Source organism: Lithobates pipiens, unplaced genomic scaffold, assembly GCF_037356315.1.
Source record: "Lithobates pipiens isolate NorthernLeopardFrog02 unplaced genomic scaffold, aLitPip1_a1.2 Scaffold_8, whole genome shotgun sequence".
NCBI lineage: Eukaryota > Metazoa > Chordata > Amphibia > Anura > Ranidae > Lithobates > Lithobates pipiens.
In genome coordinates, this window is record NW_027507903.1 from 122,530,353 (window position 1) to 122,552,069 (window position 21,717).

General features: G+C 41.5%; 1 protein-coding gene across 1 annotated transcript in view; it reads left to right on the forward strand.

Moving 5' to 3' along the window:
• The window catches only part of LOC143963099 (mucosa-associated lymphoid tissue lymphoma translocation protein 1 homolog), an 81,762-nt gene extending 78,113 nt beyond the window's left edge, over positions 1-3,649 (forward strand). The window contains exon 16 of the mRNA XM_077472663.1: positions 63-3,649. Coding sequence (XP_077328789.1) covers positions 63-383 — 321 coding nt within the window. The 3' untranslated portion in view covers positions 384-3,649. The remainder of the gene's footprint in view (positions 1-62) is intronic.
• The last annotated feature ends 18,068 nt before the right edge of the window (positions 3,650-21,717 follow it).

The following is a 21,717-nucleotide window of genomic DNA, read 5'->3' on the forward strand; positions in this document are numbered from 1 at the left end:
TTATCACATTTTTCTTAATGACAATACTAATAATTTATATTTATATTTTGTTTCATGTGCAGAATAACATCATCATAAAGGTCGATCTGCATTTTACAAATCTTGATAGGGTCAGCATTCAGGAGAGTTTGGAGCATGTGATCCCCCAGCCATGGATTGCTAAATTATTTAACAGGACAAATCCACTGTGTTTCATGAGAAGGCATAAAGCTGAGGCTCCAGAGAGCATGCCCACCATGGAAACACAGCTCACTACAGATTCCTTGGACTCACAGCCTGGAGCACATCTCAAAGATGCTGGGGAAATGCCCATTAGTGGTCAATCAAAATCCAGCAGTGAGCCTGAAGAGAACGATGAAAGTGATGTATTACCTATCTTATGAAGAATGCATTAGAACATGAGGAATTGTATGCTATACTTCCATTCAGAAGCTGATTCGTTTTTGGATGGTCCTTTAGAGTTCACAGACTGCAAAGCTGCACATGAATTCAAAAAGGTGCTTAGTGACTTCTCATAGTCTTCATTTACAGAAGACCAATGTTTTGTATCTATGATTTACACATTCAGATGGTTTTTCTGATTACTGCTCTCTAGGAGAGATGGGAAATATTGTCAATTTAAAACACTTAGCAAAGTTAATTTAAAGAAAACATATATTTCAGACTTGGACTACATAGGCTGAGGAGCTGTACAACTTGATTATTGCTAGTGCCTTGCACTAAGACATCTACAGATCTCAGTAAAGTTGTCTGTCCTTAGAAGGGAGTAGATATCTTCACACATGCACGCCTCCACAGACTTTCACCGCTGTCATGCCCATTCAAAGGAACCGTTGATTTTAGTTTATTTAATTTTATTTACTCCTCCATGAGAAATAAACAAAAAGGTGGACAAGGACTTAAAAGCAATTTAAAGAGCAGTTCACACAGGATTATATACTTAATTTTAATTCTATACTTTCCTACTTCCTTAAACAGGCCATAGATGGTTCGAATCTTAGCCAGTTCGGCAGTAACCGGCTGAGATTCCAATCATGTATGGGCAGGCTGAATGTACCCAAGTTGATCAATCAATCAACTTGGGTACACCCAGCCTGCCATATTTTACATGCGATTATTGTTAGCAGCTGTTAAATTCGCTAGCTGTAATCACTGTGTTTTCCCGGCGGGGAGGGTTTCCCACTCCGGGGGTTGCAGGAAATAAAATAACTCTATCTATGGCCAACCTTAGTGTAACGCAAGCTGGAAATGTATAGCAATCAAACTGGAGCTGTCTCCTACACAGTCTATACCCAATAACAATTCAGGTTTTTATGTTGGCCACAAACAAAAACATTTTCAGGTATTTTCATCCATTTTCTTAATCAAAAAAATGATTGTAATCTATTAACAATATGTGCAATAGACACCATGAATGGTCTAAAATATTGATGTTAGGTTTTAGCATTTGGTTATTTTTGTATTTGAAAGCTGGTTGCCATTTCCTGCACATTGATGTGGTTGGCTAGCATCGTTTTTGAAATGTATTGCCAATGGCAGACAAAGATGGCAGATTGCTAAGAATGTATCTTTACTTTTTGTTTACACATATGTTTTCATTCAAATAACATGTGTAGAATGCAGTCCACCGATGTATAAAAACTGGATGATAGACACACAGTAAAGATGACCATAAACATATAAATTTATTTAATTCAGACTGGAGCTGAATGTAAAAAATCTTACAGATTCTTCCGTCCCCAATATACAGCGCAGATGGATCCTGCTGTTGCTATTGTATTTTGAAAACCGGACCTGCGATTTTCCCCATGATAAATTTTTCAATTTAAAGAAGTTGGGTTGGACAGGTGTATGGCCAACTTAAGTCTTGTGTGTACAGTCCTTTTATCTGTGGGCCTCAGCACACTGCAGATAATGCCATCTCCACATGCTACTCACTGTTCTGACCATTGACAGTATTTCAGAATTTTGCCTGTAGTATTTGGGAGACAAGTCCAACATGATTAAACTCCTTATGTTAGTTTTGCAACCATCCAAGTTGTGGAACAAGTAAAAGAGGCAAATGGATTGCAATACAAGGTGCAATATAATCAGTGATGTCCACTGTAAATGGACATAGATATCAATTTTCTAAACTTAGTGTAAATACAGTCTGCATTAAAGCTAAACCTAGAAAACAGTAAGCCAAAAGGTACAGATATCCTTTTTTTTATTTTTATTTTTATTTTTTACTTATTTTTTGAATAATACTGAAGACAGCACTGAAGCACTTGTAGAAAAGAGTTCAACCCAAGTTTGTCTTTGCTAAGCATATGAGAAAGGCACATGGACACCTTACTAACAAAAATGAACTTGGTATCAGATAAAGTCAAGAGTTCTCATAAACCAGTTTTGGTATAATTTATTTTGTACAGAATATTTTATTTTTTGATGCACCTACTCAACGTAGTTCTGCCTCTGATAAAAAATAAATAAACGTAACACAATAATGTAAGAAAAATACTTAAACAAAAGAAAACTCAAATCTTTATTACTATTATTTATAATTACTGTCTATGTGATGGGATATAAACGTCATTTATTGGGAAGTTTAGAGGATAGAATGTGATATCACTCTAGCTTTTTATTTGTTTTATGCAAACTGATTTCTGTTCTAGGCTAGCATAGCAAGTTGCTATTTAGCAAATTCTTTGTAAAGAAAAAATGGTTTATGTGACTGTGTAACAAATTTTATTACCTGTAGTGGATTAAATAATGTAACGGATTACTAAATTGCAGAAACATTAGGATCTCTGCTAGGATCAGCTTTAGGATCTCTGTCTCTGAACTGCCATCATTCATTAGTGCAATGAATGATGGCTCTTTAGAGACAGAGATCCTAAAACTGGCAATTCATTGCTCAAGTTTCGTTCAATTCCTGCTAGCTCAGCCAAAACTAGAGCACTGTACGGCCCTGCCAGCAGCTCTATCTTCAACAAAAGTCAATCAAAAAATTAACTTGAGCCTGTTGGAAAATTGTCAGTTGAAAACCACCTACACCCAATCAGATGCAGGCACTGTTTGGGTATTTTGACAGCTGGCGGCACCGGCTGTCAGAAGGCAATTGCCCCAGAGCTGCCTCTGTTATCTATAGGCACAAGCCTACTGTGCCTAATGGTGAAAGTAGTCAGGTTTTTTTATTACAGGTAATTATATAGCGCCATCAATTTACGTAGCAGTTTACATACATAATGCACATTCACATCAGTCCCTGCCCTCAAGGCACTTACAATCTAAGGTCCCTAACTCACAGATACACATATTAGGGCCAATTTAGACAAAGGCCATTTAACCTACCAGCATGTCTTTGGAGTGTGGGAGGAAATCGGAGCACCCAAAGGGAAATCTCCATAGGCACAGGTACAGACAAACTCCAAGCAGACAGTGTTGTGGTTGGGATTACAAATTGTACTTATCAATTCTATACAGTCTGTACCCCAGTCAAGTCTTTCTTCCCATCTTAGGTCCAAAAGAATTAGTGGGTGCGGGTCTTGCTAGTACAAGAATATCCATATGAAGCCATCAAAAACTGAAAATGTTAACAGCTTTGATGTAATAACCTTTTATATTATACAGTTTATTAAACTGACGATGTGGGAAATCTCTCAAACTGATTCTGTTACTCCACGGAAATTGTATGCCATTAACATGAAACGTTATAGAGCCTGATTTTGTAAAGTGTAAAATTAGGTGAACCTGTATTCACATGAAACATCCAGTCATGTACAGCAGAATTTAAAGAAACTTTACAAAAAGAAGTCCTTTGACTTGAAATTGCTTTGCTCTGGTATGACCATCAGATGGAGACATTTCACTATTAAATTTAGAATTATGTAAATCTTTCTAGAGCAACAAATAACAGGATGGTTGATGAAAAAACAGAAAGATTGCCATGTCATAGAATATGACTTTCTATATTCTGCAATAACATATAGATAAACTGTTCAGAATTGTTGTAAAAAGAACTCTGTGCAGAGTCTGCCTGCAAACTACCACAACCTTATATCATAAGCCTTTAAATTTGAACAAAGAAAGACATTTTGCCTGCAAATGGGATTTCAGTTAAATTAAACAAAGTTTGCAAGCACAGAGTAATAATCAAGGATGCAAGGAATGCAAATATAAGTGTTAAAAGTAGTAAATTATGTATTTACATATATAAAAATACATAGTTGCTTGGGACTTTAAATGTACCCCTTTAGGTATAATAAACACTAATCAATCAGTTGTAAAAGTTAAACATGTTTATTCAAAATATCACAGAGTTTTAAAAAGGGTTTGTTTAAAAACATATCCTCAAAACAGTTGTCCAGGGTGATGTTATCTTGGCCTTGAGATCCAATTTTTTTAAGCCAACACGTTTCATGGGCTGATCTGCTTTATCATGGCCTCAGATTCTGTTATCCAATACTGTACAGTAGTGCATAATAGTTGGTGATGGATAGCCTGGTTGGCCCGTTGTGAATTTTTCCAAACCCTCAACTTGTCCAAAGAATGTCAGCCTGTTATTATTTGGACACACACAATGCTGGACACAAGTCACATTACATAGAACCAAGTAAAAGGATTGAGCCAGCACGTCCGTAGTCCATATAGCAATTTTAATGGTTGGTTACAAAAAGTGACAAGCAAAACAGCTGACGAGTTTCGGCAATAGCCTTAGTCGTAGCATGTTGAATATAAAAATGGCAATACAGTTACTCATATAAGCTCCACCCCAAAATCAATTTGCATGGTAAATTGAAGCAAATAAATGAGCAATTAAGAGGTTAATATCAAAGTGCCAAAATGCAGGAAAAGGATTGAGACATAAGATATACATCGCATGACATGTTTCAAAAGATATAAAAGCGCAGTTGAATACCATACATGATCATCCCACACACACACGTGGGTCACAAAAAACAAATCAATAATGATAAATCATAAAAGAGAAAATAATCAATATGCTGGTGCAAGTAGCCCATACGTAAGGGTCCATATGGCATCATGTTAAACCACTGTGTATAAGACAGTAGAGACAAAGGACCTCATACAACATGCTTCAGCAAAAGTCAAAAATACTAGTTAGTGAAGACTAGAACTGTAGGAACTGAGATGGAAAAGCATAATGTCGTAAAGGAATGAGGGAAGTGGATTGCATAATTTAAGTGTCCCCAGGGAAAGAATCCATCTCACTTCCTGTTGTAGAAGTCTTCTATATGTATCCCCTCCACGTGCTGCTTGTTTAATTTTCTGCACTGCACAGAAGGAAAATTAGGTCATATTGCCATTATGCATTGTTTTAAAATGTTTTGAAACGTTAGACATCTTTCTTATATTGCTTGAGGCAGTACCATTATAATGCTCATTTAAACTAGTGCGCAGAGACCTTGTAGTGCATCCTACATACTGTAACCTGCAGAGGCTGCAGTCAATTACATATATCATATATTTTGTACTGCAATTAATAAAATCCTTAATAGGAAATGCTAGTAGTGATATGAAGTAATAAACTTGTGATTATTATTACGTTCACTGCAGTATCTACAGGTGTTCAGATCACAGCTGTATGAGACCTATGGTACTAAGCCAGGTTTTGGGAGGTAAGGCTGACCTGTATAAGCTGGGGGACAATGAATTGCCCAGGGTGCATACACGGCAGCAAGAAAAACTGCAGACATTGGTCAAAACCTTTGCTGGATCACCATCTCCATTTAAAACAAGGAGATATGTATTAATTATTTGTTTAATTTGATTGTATTCTTTGGAGAAGGTGGTTACAAATGTTATAGGGTGATCGCCATTGCCTCTCATATATTTAGTCTTGGATTTACTTCTATTGGAGATCAAATTGTCTCTTATTGGAGGCAATGGCTCTATCTAGATGCCACTGTTGGTAGCCACGATTTCAGACATTTAGAAAAATGTTGAAAAAATTATAAAAGCTATCCAATGTGGAGCAGATTCTCCTGACTGAATTTCCCACACTCTGTCAGTGTGAGGAGAGGAGAGCCGATTACCTGCATCTCCTCGTTTACATGTGACTGGCTATGACTGTGACTGGCTATGATTGGACACAGTCGATCACATGGTTAAAGAGCCACGGACGCAGCTCTTTACAGAGATCGGGGTCGCACCATGTACTAGCAACACGTCATACTTGTTTGGGACTTTGCGTGGATAGAGCCGACAACTCTGTAGTGATTTTAATGGCTGGTTACAAAAAGTGACAAGCAAAAGTGCTGACGCAATCGGCAACAGCCTTAATCATAGCAAGTTGAATACATCCTCCCAGTGGATATAAGCTATATATATAAGCTCCACCCAAAAATCTATTTGCATGGTAAATTGAAGCAATTAACTGAGCAATTAAGAGGTTAATATCAAAGTGCCAAAATGCAGGAAAAGGATTGAGACAATCACATGACAGGTTTCAAAAGATATAAAAGCACAGTGGAATACCATACATGATCATCCTACACCAGTGTTTCTCAACTCCAGTCCTCAAGGCGCCTCAACAGGTCACGTTTCAGGCTTCCCATTATTTTGCACAGGTGATTTGATCAGTTTCACTGCCTTAGTAATTACCACAGCCATTTCATCTGAGAGAAATCCTGAAAACATGGCCTGTTGGGGGCGCCTTGAGGACTGGAATTGAGAAACACTGATTTGGAGAGTGAAATTTTTGCCCATTCTTCTTTGCAAAATGGCTCAGGCTCTGTCAGATTGGATGAGGAGCGTCTGAACAGCAATTTTCAGGTCTCCCCACAGATTCTCAATTGGATTAAGGTCTGGACTTTAACTGGGCCATTCTAACACATGAATATGCTTTGATCTAAGCCATTCTATTGTTGCTCTGGCTGTATGTTTAGGGTCGTTGTTCTGCTGGAAGGTGAACCTCCACCCCAGTCTTAAGTCTTTTGCAGACTAACAGCTTTTAAGATTGCCCTATATTTGGCTCCTTCCATCTTTCCATCAAATCTGACCAGCTTCCCTGTCTCTACTGAAGAAAAGCATCCCCACAACTTGATGCTGTCACCTCCATGTTTCACGGTGGGGTTGTGTCCACGAATATAACCTTAATATGGGAGGGGGTGGACCTCAACGACCAGTTACATAGTTACATAGTACGCAAGGTCAAAAAAAGACACAAGTCCAACCTATGTGTGTGATTATATGTCAGTATTACCTTGTATATCCCTGCATGTTGTGGTCTTTCAACTGCTTATCTAATAGTTTCTTGAAACTATCGATGCTCCCCACTGAGACCACTGCCTGTGGAAGGGAATTCCACATCCTTGCCGCTCTTACAGTAAAGAACCCCCTACGTAGTTTAAGGTTAAACCTATTTTCTGCTAATTTTAATGAGTGGCCACAAGTCTTGTTAAACTCCCTTTTGCGAAAAAGTTTTATCCCTATTGTAGGGTCACCAGTATGGTATTTGTAAATTTAAATCATATACCCTCTCAAGTGTCTTTTCTCCAGAGAGAATAAGTTCAGTGCTAGCAACCTTTCCTCATAACTAATATCCTTCAGACCCTTTATCAGCTTTGTTGCCCTTCTTTGTTCTCGCTCGCTCTCCAGTACATCCTTCCTGGGGACTGCTGCCCAGAACTGGACAGCATACTCCAGGTGCAGCCGGACCAGAGTCTTGTAGAGCGGGAGAATTATCATTTTATCTCTGGAGTTGATCCCCTTTTTAATGCATGCCAATATTCTGTTTGCTTTGTTAGCAGCAGCTTGGCATTGCATGCCATTGCTGAGCCCTTCCTCTACTAGGACCCCCAGGTCCTTTTCCACCCTAGATTCCCCCAGAGGTTCTCCCCCCAGTGTATAAATTGCATTCCTATTTTTGCCACCCAAATGCGTTATTTTACATTTTTCTACATTGTACCTCATTTTCCATGTAGTTGCCCACCCCATTAATTTGTTCAGACCTTTTTGCAAGGTTTCCACATCCTGCAGAAAAGTTATTGCCCTGCTTAGCTTTGTATCATCCACAAATACAGAGATTGAACTGTTTACACCATCCTCCAGGTTGTTTACACATTAAATAGGATTGGTCCCAGCACAGAACCCTGGGGGACCCCACTACCCACCCCTGACCATTCCGAGTACTCCCCATTTATCACCACCCTCTGACCTCGCTCTTGTAGCCAGTTTTCAATCCATGTACTCACGCTATGGTCCATGCCAATGGACCTTATATTTTACAGTAAACATTTTTTGGGGAACTGTGTCAAATGCTTTTGCAAAATCCAGATACACCACGTCTATGGGCCTTCCTTTAGCTGGCAACTCACCTCCTCATAGAAGGTTAGTAGATTGGTTTGGAAAGAACGATTCTTCATGAATCCATGCTGATTACTGCTAATGATACCGTACTCCTTACTAAAATCTTGTATATAGTCCCTTATCACCCCCTCCAAGAGTTTACATACTGTTGATGTTAGGCTAACTGGTCTGTAATTCCCAGGGAAGTATTTTGGGCCCTTTTTAAATATCGGTGCTACATTGGCTTTTCTACAATCAGCTGGTACCATTCCAGTCAGTAGACTGTCAGTAAAAATTTGGAATAATGGTCTATCAATTACTTGACCGAGTTCACTAAGTACCCTCGGGTGCAAACCATCTGGTCCCGGTGATTTATTAATGTTAAGTTTCCCCAAGTCTAATTTTAATTCTGTCCTCTGTTAACCATGGAGGTGCTTCCTGTGATGTGTCTTGACGATAAACACTGCAGTTTTGGTTACTGAAGCACCCCGATTCCCTCGTGAAGACTAAGGAGAAGAATAAATTCAAAACCTTCACCATCTCCCCATCCTTTGTAACCAGATGTCCTTCCTCATTCTTTATGGGGCCAATATGGTCTGTCCTCCCTTTTGTACTATTTACATACTTAAAGAATTTCTTGGGATTTTTTTTGCTCTCCTCCGCTATGTGTCTTTCATGTTCTATCTTAGCCGTCCTTATTGCACCCTTACATTTCTTGTTGCATTCTTTATAAAGTCTGAATGCTGATGATAATCCCTCAACCTTGTATTTTTTGAAGGCCTTCTCCTTTGCTTTTAAATGCATTTTTACATTGGAGTTAAGCCATCCAGGACTTTTATTTGCTCTTTTAAATTTATTACCCAATGGGATGCATTAGCTAATGCCCTTATTTAATATGCTCTTAAAGCAAACCCATCTCTCCTCCACGTTCTTTGTTCCTAAGATTTTATCCCAATTTATGTCTTCTAGTAAGGTTCGTAGTTTAGGGAAGTTGGCTCTTTTGAAATTGAGTGTCTTTGTATTCCCCTTATGTTTCCTATTTGTGTGATTTGTAGTTGATGTGCAGTTCAAATGCAGATCATCTGTGTGTACCCCAAAGAAGTGAAATAAACATCCCAAAAATTCTTGGGGCTCTCTTTTGTAAAGAATTTCAAAATTACTGTTTTATTTCACAGCACTTTGCCTTATCTTGCTGCTAAATTCCTCTCTACTGTCTACAGTTTCGAAATGGGATTAGGAAAATCGAATTCAATGAAGAAGACTGAAAAAAGATTTTAACGTATGAATAGCTGAAGTAGCAAGATGCAACTACAGCTTTAATATCTAATGCACAAGTGTCAAACACAAGGCCCATGGGCCGAATCCGGTCCACCAGGTCATTTCATGTGGCCCTCATACCTCTCCTGCAACTGCAGCACCCCCCCCCCTCATCTCTGTACCCACCTTGTCTCAGAAGTCAGCAGCAGAGAGGACGGAACTTCTCCAGATCCTGTGTTTCTCCGTGCAGCTGCAGAGAGGCTCGTCTCTGTAATTTCCCACCCCCTATCTCAGCTAACTCCTGCCCTCCTCTTGTCCTCCTCCAGGTTTTGTTGTTGAAAAATCCGATCATGTGGGGGCTTTAGTCTTAAGTTATAAAAAAGTTATAAAAAAAAAAACAGCAGGTTGGGGCATGTTCAGTGTGGCCAAAAAATTAGTCAATAATAAAAATATATATGTATTTATTATCTGAACAGTAAAAAACTGTCTCATTGAATTACAACAATTGATAAACATTCCAAAAATATATATTAAAGACCATTAAATATATATTAACTACAGTACTTAAGGACCAGGCCTCTTTTTCAGACTCGGTGTTTACTAGTTTAAAACAGTTTTGCTAGAAAATTACTTAGAACCCCCAAACATGATATATTGTTTTTTTTCTAACACCCTAGAGAATAAAATGGCGGTCATTGCAATACTTTTTTTCACACCGTATTTGTGCAGCGGTCTTACAAGCGTACTTTTTTTGGAAAAAAATAATTTTTTTGAATAAAAAAATAAGACAGCCGTAAAATTAGCCCATTTTTTTTATATTGTGAAAGATAATGTTACGCCGAGTAAATTGATACCCCACATGTCACGCTTCAAAATTGCGCCCACTTGTGGCATGGCGTCAAACTTTTACCCTCAAAAATCTCCATAAGCGACATTTAAAAAATTTTACAGGTTGCATGTTTTGAGTCACAGAGGAGGTCTATGGGTAGAATTATTGCTCTCGTTCTAAGTATCTCGCGGCGATACTTCACATGTGTGGTTTGACTACCGTTTTCATATGTGGGCGCTACTCACGTATGCGTTCACTTCTGCACATGAGCTCAACGGGACGGGGTGTTTTAAAACATTTTTTTTATTATTATTATTTATTTTAATTGATTTTTTTTTTTTTAACAGTGTAAAAATAAAGGATCACTTTTATTCCTATTACAAGGAATGTAAACATCCCTTGTAATAGAAAAAAGCATTGCAGGTCCTCTTAAATATGACATCTGGGGTCAAAAAGTCCTCATATTTGGACTTAAATGCAATAAAAAAAATAAAAAATAAAAAGTCATTTGAAAAAAATGACATTGAAAAAATGCCTTTAAGCGGTATGGGCGAAAGTGACGTTTTGACGTCGCTTCTGCCCTCCTATGGTATAGAGACGAGTGGGGGCCATCTTAGTCTCACTCGTCTCTATATCCTGGCACAGACAGGACCCGATCGCCTCCGCCGCTACCGACGGCTGCGGTAAGTGGCCTAGGGTGCGTGAGAGTGGCGGGGGGTGGCACCTCTCCCGCCACCAATAACGGTGATCTCGCAGGGAACCCGCCGCGGAGACCACCATTATCATACACAAGACCGGCGCCTGAAGAGATGGATATCTCGGTTGTGGCAGCAGCTGCTGCCATTACCAAGATATACCTCTTCAAAAAAATGGATGTACATCGGCGTGCGCCGGTCGTAAAGTGGTTAAAGACCATTGTCCTATAATTAGATCATAACATAAGAGTACACTGCATATTGTAGCATAAAATATTGTCCCCCATGCTCTATGTAACTATCAGAGTGTTAAAATAAGGAATTCTACTTCGCCCCTTTCCCCTTCCTTTCTTAAGTCTTAAAGTGGTTGTAAACCCTAGTTTTTTTTTTTTAAATAACAAACATATCATACTAAACTCCACTGTGCAGTTTGTTTTGCAGAGTGGCCCTGATCTTCAACTTCTGGGGTCCCCCAACAGCGCTCAGGGCTCGTCCTCGCATCTGAAAATCCCCTAGGAGAAGAACTCTCCCGGGGGGTTACCGTGCATAGACACAGAATGCTGGACTCGGCCCCAAACTCCAGCGCCCACGTCATTGGATTTTATTGACAGCAGCGGGGGCAAATGGCTACACTGCTATCATTCGTAAAATACATCATTTCTTTCTGTTATATTCGTTATGTTACTTTAATACGTTTTCAGATAATTCGTTATTATTCGTAGCGTGTCGAATTCATTCGTTCGTATTCGTTGAATTTCGCTATTTATGTATGTATAGGCATTCGTGATAATGATTCGTAGTTTGGAAAGTCGTTTGTTTATTGAATCTTTTAACACAAACAATAACAACGTCTCTTCTCCTCGGCTCAAATACAATACAACACCCTTCTAACTCAGTTCTCAGGAATGCACTTTGCCAGTAATCTAACCTCCGGCACAAAATTAATTAGCTGATTGGACTATAAGATTTACTTTGAGCTGACCTTTTGTTTCATTAGATCTTTAAAGAATTACCAAATTCATTAGAATTAATTTGTTATATTTCTTTCGTATTCGTTATTATTCGTTATTTTTTTATTCAATAAGATGCAAAATTTGGCCGAATTTCGATTCGTTACGAAACGAATTGCACAAGCCTAGTGAGCACTCCTGACAATAATCCACCAAATCACCCTGCTGCCAGACCCTCATCTATCACCTCTGAGACAATGAGCGTCCATAGAGGCCAAATGCAGGAATCAGCCCTGCCCCCCGGGCACACGCATAATTTGATTGACAGCAGCGGGAGCCAATGGCTGCGCTGCTATCAATCTATCCAATCAAGAGCCGGGAACTCATGGAGAGAGGGACGGCAGGGACGCGCCGACAGAAATTCGGGGTTCAGGTAAGTAAAACGAGGGAGGCTAGGGGGCCAGTGACTGTCATGTGTTTTTTCACCTTAATGCATAGGATGCATTGTGAAAAAGCATGTACCTTTATGTAGCACTGACCCCCGAAGGAGCTGCTGAATTTTTTTGGGTCTGTACTCTGCTAGTGAACCCCCACTGACCTGGCTCAGTCCCGCTGACACAGTTGTGGTGCAATGTTGGTGTGGAGCTAATGGTGAAGGATAACCCCACAATAGGCAATATAATAACAGTATCCTTTTGTTATTACCTGGGTATCCAATGGCTCCAGCTGCTGCTGAAAAAGGAACAACACTCCACACCAAAGTACTTAAAGTGGTGTTCCACAAAAAAATCATTAAAATTCCTAAAAAAACTCACCTCACCTCACCTCTAAATGCCTGTTGCTAGGGGGTCCCTCGTAGTCTGCCTCCTTCAGTGCCTGGGCTGGTGACATCACTTCCCCTTGGCGCAGTAAGGGCTCAGCTCTGCCCCCTCCCTCCTGTCAGTCATCAGGGACTGGTCCCAGATGACTGCGCGGCCAATCACGGCGAGCGGTGCCGTTCGCGCATGCACAGTGGTGCCCAGCTGTGGCTTCACAGCTGGGTGCCCACAGTTAGAAAGCCGGCACCACCGAGCAGAGGGGGGAACGAGCAGGGCTTCGTTGGACCCTGGGACAGGTAAGTGTCCGATTATTAAAAGTCAGCAGCTGCAGTAATTGTAGCTGCTGACTTTTATTTTATTTTTTTAAGGGGAACTCCTCTTTAACCAAGAATGTATTTTTACTAGGGTTAATGTAAAGTAATAACTTATCACACTGTCACATAAACATAACGTAACAGTACATTTGTATACACAATAGATTGTATCTGCACAGTTGTGTTAAGGGACCCCCTGGGTATGTGACTCCAATTGGGACTAGTGCTCAGAGTGACTAATCCTTATTCTGGGCACCTTCCCACTTCCAGCACACTCTGGGGAATACGGGAATGAGAATGACAAATATGGTACAACACAACTACAAGGGAGCACCCCCTACTTTAATAAAGGTGCAAGGCCTTGCAATACAAGATGCAGTCTTTGATCTTCTTTCTTCTGCTAGCTATTTGTGTTTATAACAATTTGTAATCCAACAGTGGAATCACAAGGGTTAAGTTGAGATGAATATTGGACTTGTTCCTGTGCTGTGATGCACCTGTAATTGCTTTGGGATAATACAGTGCTATAGCATTGTGATGAATAGGCTTGAGGCCTGCTTAACTCAGTCTCTTCATTAAGTTCTCTTGTGATAAGGCCTTTGCCTAGGACTCCAGGTGTGCATGTTCTTTTGGGAGTAATGCCAGAGATTACAACTAGGACTGGAACTGCTCATACAGAGTCTCAGATTCACTGACTATCCCCTCTACCTCCAGCAAAGGGAATCTGTCCTCCTGTATCTGCTTTGCATTCTTGGAGTATCGTGTAACCTTGTCCCTCTCTCTTGTTTGAAACACTGCAACATATCTACAAAAAGACATCCCCTAGACCAGCAATCTCCAAACTGCAGCCCGGCTTGCTCACTTTTATGCTTCCCTTGGGTTACTACTCCATCCACTGACACCAACATTGGAACTTAATTCCTGTCACTGACACTAATAATAGGACATTATTCCTCCCACTGCCACCAACGGTGGGGCACAATTCCATCCATTGACACCAACGATGGGGCATGATTCCTTCCAATGATACCAATAATGGGGCACCATTCCTCCTACTGACACCAATGATGGGGCAGAATTTTTCCCACCTACACCAACGGGGCAGAATTTCTTCAATTGACACCAATGATGGGTCACTATTCCTCCATCTGACACTAACAATAGTGCACTAGACCTCCCACTGACATCAAAAATAGGGCATTGTTTACTTCCACTGGACGCCTGGACATTTTCTACTCCCACTGGCCCTAGTCTGGCCCCCCCTAAAGTCCGAAAGACTGTAAACTGGCCCTTGTTTAGAAAGTTTGGCCTTCTCTAGACTGAGCCCAAGTATAAATGGTGTCTAGGTATAGAGCTTTCAATCAAATAAATTGGAGGGGAATGAAAAGGGAAAAAAAAAGAATAGAAAAGAAAAAGGAGGAGAAAAAAAAGAGGAAGGAAAGGAAAAGGAAAAAAAAAAGGAGATAGAAAAAGCAAGAAAGGAAGGGAAAAACAAGGGAAGGGGAGAAAAGAGGCAAAGGGAAAAAGGAGGGCACCTTTTATACTTATTATGCATGTATTTTACTACCTTTTTTATAGCTGTTATTTCTCATTAACCTATCCACCAAACATGTCCCCCATACCTGCCATAGGGAAATATGAGTGGCGCTGCTGCCTTGGTCTTCTAATGCGTGTTGATCTACACTGGTAAGTGTCAGTTCCCACCTTCCCCTCTTTTTTATTATACTATGTTTGTTTTATTTGATTACTTTGGTATTATGTTTTTGTGATTTCAGATCTTCTGTGTAAACAATTCCTCTTTTCCTCCTGAAGAAGCGGTAACAGAGGAGCCTTGCTGTGTTCACTAAGGACCTACTATATCTCCCATCTCCATCTTGGAGGTCATTAAGAGCCATGGTAACACATTAAGAAACGTGGACAAATCCAATGGGGGAACAATTTTTATGCTAGTATGTTCCCTGGCTGAAAGAAATCTTTTAATTAGTAGCTCTTCTGTAAGTTTCATGTCTAAGAAGACTGGAGGTACTAACACTTGTACCTGGGGAGTGCTGATAGCTAAGCCCTGGTCCACGCTGTACTGAACAAATTCTAAAATCGCTGGTACTTTCCACACTTTTATAAAAATCTTTCTAGCGGTATTTTTTTCTACTTATGACAGCAGTGTTAATTACCCTCTCTGAGCAAACTTTTCCTTTTAGTATTTGCCATTCGAGATCCATTAAAGTGGCTGTAAATCCTTTCACATAACCAGTAAAGTGACTAGCCTCATGAAATCAAATACACTTGTTTCTCTGTGGTACAGGCAGTCCCCTGGGTTACGTCAAGATTGGTTCTGTAGGTTTGTTCAAAAGTTGAATTTGTATGTAAGTTGGAACAGGTACATTTGTGACTCCAATTAAATTTTTTGCATATCATAGGGAAGGGTTAACACCCCTGTAATGTTTGCTGTCTGTGTCCCTATTCAGAAGATTTCACCTCACTTTCTGTCCCTATGACAATTGGATTTAGAAAATGTTGGGTTGTTGTGGGAACAAGAATTGGTGATAAAGCTTCAGTGGAAACACCTTTTTCCCATGATTCTCTTACAGGAGTGAACTTCCATTCTTATGGGTAGTTCACTTCTTGTTGTCTCCCTCCGTTTGTTAGTTTGGGTCTTATAGGGTCTTATAGATGTTGGATGTTTGTAACTCGGGACTGCCTGTATTTTATTCTGTACAGCCAAAGTGCAGAATTTATACAGATTGTCTGAGCTTTTCGAAATCAGGGGGCAGGGAGCTGAAATTACACTCTGCAGTACTCAGTGAGGAGAACTGATTGGAGGGAAGGGATACACGACCCTTCACACAACACATAGGAACAGAGCTGAAGCTGTTAATCACAGGCTGTGTGGTGGAGATCCCTCCTCTGTCACCTTTTTTACCTCCTAGTGTCAGAAAAACTTGTCAAAGGTGACTCAAGCAGGTAGGATAGAAACGAAACAGCAGACATAAAATACATTTAGTGCTCTGGATTGAGGCATGTACACACTATAGAGGGATATGTTTTGTTCATATTTCATGTTGGAGTTTTACAACCATTTTTTTTTAAATCAGAAGAAAGTTTAATTTGAACACATTCAAGCATACATGTTCCATAAACACAAAAGAATGCAAAGTTGCAATGTACAAAACAGTAGAAAAAAAATAGGCAATTACAGCTTCCAACTGCATAGAGCTCACTAAAGAGAACATACAGCCCCACCTAGTGGCTGAAAACAGAAATGATAGTGCCAATAGAGCATTAATATTGCACACTCCAAAGTCAGATAGTGACAACCAGCACTGGGTAACCAACAGCATTCTACCCCAATAGCCCATCTATAATCAGGTCTAATGGGTTAGAACCACTTTAATGGAAAGAATCCCTCTCTGAGATAAACCACTGGTTCTTGTAAGAGAAGAAGATCTGGCCAGAATGGTAAGAGCCAGGGAGACTGGAATAACATGTTCTCCTGGGCCCCCAGGGAGCAATCAATATGCGTTTGCACTTGTACTGACTTAGTTTCTGCAGAACTTTAGGAATCAGCAAAAGGTTTAAAGGGGTTGTAAAGGTAAATGTTTTTTCACCTTAATGCATTCTATGCATTAAGGTGAAAAAACATCTGTCAGTGCCTGCGCCCCCAGCCCCCCCCCCGTTTTACTTATCTCACCCCTCGAAAGTCCCGCGCTCGTCCCCCAACGTCCTTTCCACCGTTCAGCCTGGCCGCTGATTGGCTGGAGTGGATGGATGGAAAGCAGCGCAGCCATTGGCTCGCACTGCTGTCAATCACATCCACTGACGTGGAGCGCCGGGGACGGGGCCGTGTGATACAGCGAGCGGCTATAGCCGCCGGCTGTATCACGGGAGCACGCCCGCAGATGCTTCTCACCATGCGAGAGAGCTCGCATGAACGTGAGAAGCACCTGCGGGAGGAAGCCGAGACAGCCGCAGAGGAACCCCAGAAGAGTAGGTTCGGGGCCACTCTGTGCAAAACGAGCTGCACAGTGGAGGTAAGTATAACGTGTTTGTTATTTAAAAAAAAAAAAATCACTTTACAATCCCTTTAAGTCCTGATTTTTGGATACGACATCTATTCCCCATTAGTCTTTTTCCTTTGTTAGTAAACAGAAATGTTACTTTTCAGGTTAACCTGTCATCAAACAGACCTATAGTGGTCACTTGCTTGTAATACGTCTCAATTCAGTTCTAGGTTGCTCTGGCAAATTAGTAATTAGTTGGCTTTGATGTTCCTATTCTGGACCACCGAGACGAAAACTACATTATTTTCTGCCCAGAATAAAACTCCTGAGCCAATGCAACAATGTAGTAGATAGCATGGTTGGTAAAAAATATGCATCTTGTAGCTTTCTTTTATAAAAAGGTTTACTGGTTAACAAGAAAACAAACTTAAAGTATAATTAAAGGCAAAACTTTTTTTGGAGTTTTGGATATAGTGGAGATGGCTTAGAATGCTTGTCTGTTTTATTGCTGCCCGTACCCCAATTAGGGAGATTCACCCTCTCTATTTGTCCTGTTTACCATTATCATTGAAAGTGAAAGGAAAAGAGTTAAATATCCTCATATAATGTATTTCTGCTCTAATTCTATTACCAAAATCCCAGAATGTGTTGGAAGTGTACAATGGCATTGTAATTGGTTTTCCATTTTGTACTTTCTTCTTTTTATTGTAAACAAAAAAAAATCAATAAAGAACGATTGAAACAGAAAGTGAAAGTTTAAAAAAAAAAAACAATTTTGAGTTGTCCCCACAAAAGTAATAGAGGGGAAATCTTCCAATGTGGACACTAGTTCTGGAGACCTGGGGGCCATCAAATAATTCCCTTAATTTTCAGGGATTTCCACTCACTTCCTGTTTGGCTGTGTGACAGGAAGTGAAAGGAAATCTCTGCAATGGGAGACAGCATGTCGAAAAAATAGTCTGACAGGGGTTATACCCATTGTTGCTCTATCATCAAAAAAAAAAGCTTTGCCTATAGTTTTCCTTAAAAGGTGAACAATCCACACCTCAACACCTCAACTACTATATCTAAACTTAATTTTTAAACACTGTATAATTAACAATGCATAATTAGGAAGCTTTTCAACTATAGAATATATATTGCATATAGACAGAGGGGGCTAGAAAATGTATATACACTTCAACATAAAACATATATGCATAAAAAATAGGATTTTTGTACTCACCGTAAAATCCTTTTCTCTGAAGTTCATTAACGGACACAGCATCTTCATCTTGACCTTAGGGTTATAATGCCCCTTTAGGAGAGAACTAGGCAGAAAGTGTAAAAAAAAGCAACACTTGCACAGTACCGCCCAGGGGGCGGTCCTACTGGCTATAACCCCTCACACTGCATCCAGCAGCTCAGTTTGTCAAAAGCAGTACAAACATAAATAGGAGGGGTGGTTGCTGTGTCCGTCAATGAACTTCAGAGAAAAGGATTTTACGTTGAGTACAAAAATCCTATTTCTATCGTTCATTGACGGACACAGCAGCTCTTCTTGACCTTAGGGACATCCTCAAGCAGTGTCAAAGAAACTAGGGGTGGGAACACCAAACAACAATAACTTACACACCTGGGAAACAGATGCTTGATGTCGGAAAGCCCAAGAGGCACCAATTGCCCTGGTAGAATGTGCCGTGACAGGAAAGGGTGGCGCCTGCCCCCTTATGGCATAAGCCTGAACCACAATCTGTCTGATCCACCGAGAAATGGTAGCCGATGAGACCGCCAATCTCTACTTCGGACCAGCCACCGATACAAACAGTGAGTCCGACCTCTGAAAAGCAGCCGTAGCAGACAGATACACCCGCAGAGCCTGCACCATATCCAAAGAATGCAAAGCCACCTCTTTTGGGGCAGAGGACATAAGGACCTTATGTCCTCATTTAGATGAAAGGCCAAAACAACCTTTGGCAGAAATGAAGGCTGTGGAAGCAGCACCGCTTTATCCTTGTGGAGGATCAAGTAGGGAGACTTACAAGACAAGGCCACCAACTCAGAAACCCTCCTGGCAGGTGTAATACCCACTAGAAAGACTACTGTCTGAGAGAGTGTCAATAAGGGGATCTCCCAAATGTTTTCAAATGGCGGTTTCTGAAGCACCGACAGCACCAGATTCAAATTCCACAGAGGCAGCGGTGGTCGAATCAGAGGGGCCACATATCGAACCCCCTGGACCACTCCTCGCTGAAAAAACAGCAGGATCCTGGAAATTGATTATGTGCGTGGATGCCACCCCATCTCCTCACACAGAGATGTAGGCCGTCCACGTACGATGATAAATCTTCTGAGAAGATGACTTCTGTGCCCTCAGCATTGTGGATATTACCGAATCTGGCAGACCTTTGTCCCTTAGCCCCTGGCAAGTTCTGGCCAGTGGTCCATCCTCAAGCCCCTAGATATTCCTGCACCATGTAATACAGACGCTGGCACTGAGGACTGAAAAATTATTTAAAGACATTGGTCAGCCAGCCACCTTCTCTACTGTTCTTCCTCTGACTGAACGAAGCCTCAGCAACATGTTGTCCATCATCAGGGAAATAGCGTCCCAGGGTCTGGAAATTCGTTGCACAAACCTTTCTTCAAGGCCTCCCGAAGTTCTGCAACCTTACCCTTGTAACGTGGATCAAGAAGGGTTACCAGCCAGTAATGATCCCTCTCCTTGATACCACGAATCCTAGGGTCTTTTCGCAGGCTTTTCAGAATCAGGGAGGTCATGCAGCGAAAGTTTGCAGAGCATTCGATTCGGAGTCCTTTGGGTCACTAAGGATCACAAGATCTGTAACTACCTCCTCCCAGCATGTACAACTCTTTGGGTTTCTGGGGACTGAAAACCATCCTTTGAAGACTGCTGCTGAGTGTTATCCTCTACATCTATGCTGACACAATCCTCCTCTTCTTCTTGTGTGTTTGGCGGGCCCGCAGGAATGCTATCTGGATAAAGGGGGCCTTGAGAGGTAAGGAAATCCTCCTCTTCCTCCCACTGTTCTGCTTCAAGTGCCCTGTCCATGATTCCACAAAGCGTGTGCTCCAACAGGAAGACTAGATGCATGCATTGTCACTGCTCACCATCCTTGTGGCCTCCTCAAATGGTGACAGGACAGTGCATGCATCCTTGATCAGTAGCCACTGGCGTGGCGAAAAGAGGCCAAGCTCCCCTGTCCCTGTCCTGGTGCCATACTCGCACAGGTACTCATTGATGACCCTTTGCTGTGTGTGCAGCTGCCAGCAGTTACCCAGTGCACCATTAAGGAAAGGTAACGTCCCTGCCCATGCCCACTGGACCATGAGTCAGCGGTAATATGAACCTAAATGCTGACCGCCCTGTCCAAAAAGGCCAAAGCATTGCTTTCCACATGCCAGAGAGCCGGAATGGCCTTAGAACCTGCCACTGAGGTACAGCACATTCCGCAAAAGTACTTGGGACACCTATATACCTTCATTCCTCTCAGTGCAGGTTTTTGAGAGGACTGGAGGTATAGTAGGGTTGAAGATAAAATAGATGAGGAGCAAGAGCCCTGCCTTTTTCTTTGACGCTTGTGTTTCAAGTACTGTTGCCAATGGACTGCATGGCAGGTCATCATATGTCTGCAACCTATGTGGGCACCACATGCTTGACCAAACAGCAACGGTGCGATCTGCTGCACACGTGTCGAAAAAGGACCACACCAAGGAACTTTTAAAAGTCAGCGGGGAGTCAGTAGCTCCCTGCACCTGTGAAGCTCTGTGGTGTAACGCAATAGGGTGGCTGCCCTTAAGCTGCACCCTAGATGACATCCTGCCTCGTTGGAGTTGTGCCTCCTCCTCCTCTCTTCTCTCAGGCACCCAAGTACAGTCAGTGACCTCATCATCCACTCCCTATCACAGGAGCAAACTTGGCAGTATGCTGCATCTGGGAGACCATGACTGCCAGTTTCTTGTCCTGTGGCACCCCCTCTCTCTAGGCTCACGTTACTCTCTTCCTCAAACTGGGAACAAACATTGGAGCCTTCAAATTGCTGCGCATACTCCAGCAGCATGTACCCAACACTGGTCGAATAATTCTGGGGACTCCTCCATGCATGATGGTGGGGCTACGGAAGGAGTGACTGTGCACAAGGAGACGTGGAATAGGCTGCTTTGGCAGCTGCGATGGAAGGCAAACTACTCTGAGTCTGGGTGACAGAGGAGGAGGACGGCTTTGTTATCCATTATAACAACTCTTCTGCATGTTGTGGCTCAATTACACGGCCAACAGCAGCCATGCCCCTCGGCCACCTGCAGAGGATGCACCATGTCCACCACCACCGTTGACTGTAGACACAGAGGCTGCTTGCCCTTGTTTAGTGGCCTGTAAGCGTCAGCCTCTACTTGGTGGCCTTCCGGACATGATGTATTTTTTGTTTTGCAACACCACACTACACTGTATTAAATACTGTGTACACCACCTGCACTGTATTAGAAACGGTACTATGGCTGCACTGTATTTTGTATATATATGAGCCGAGGCGGACTGACCCATCGGGCACCGACCGTGGGC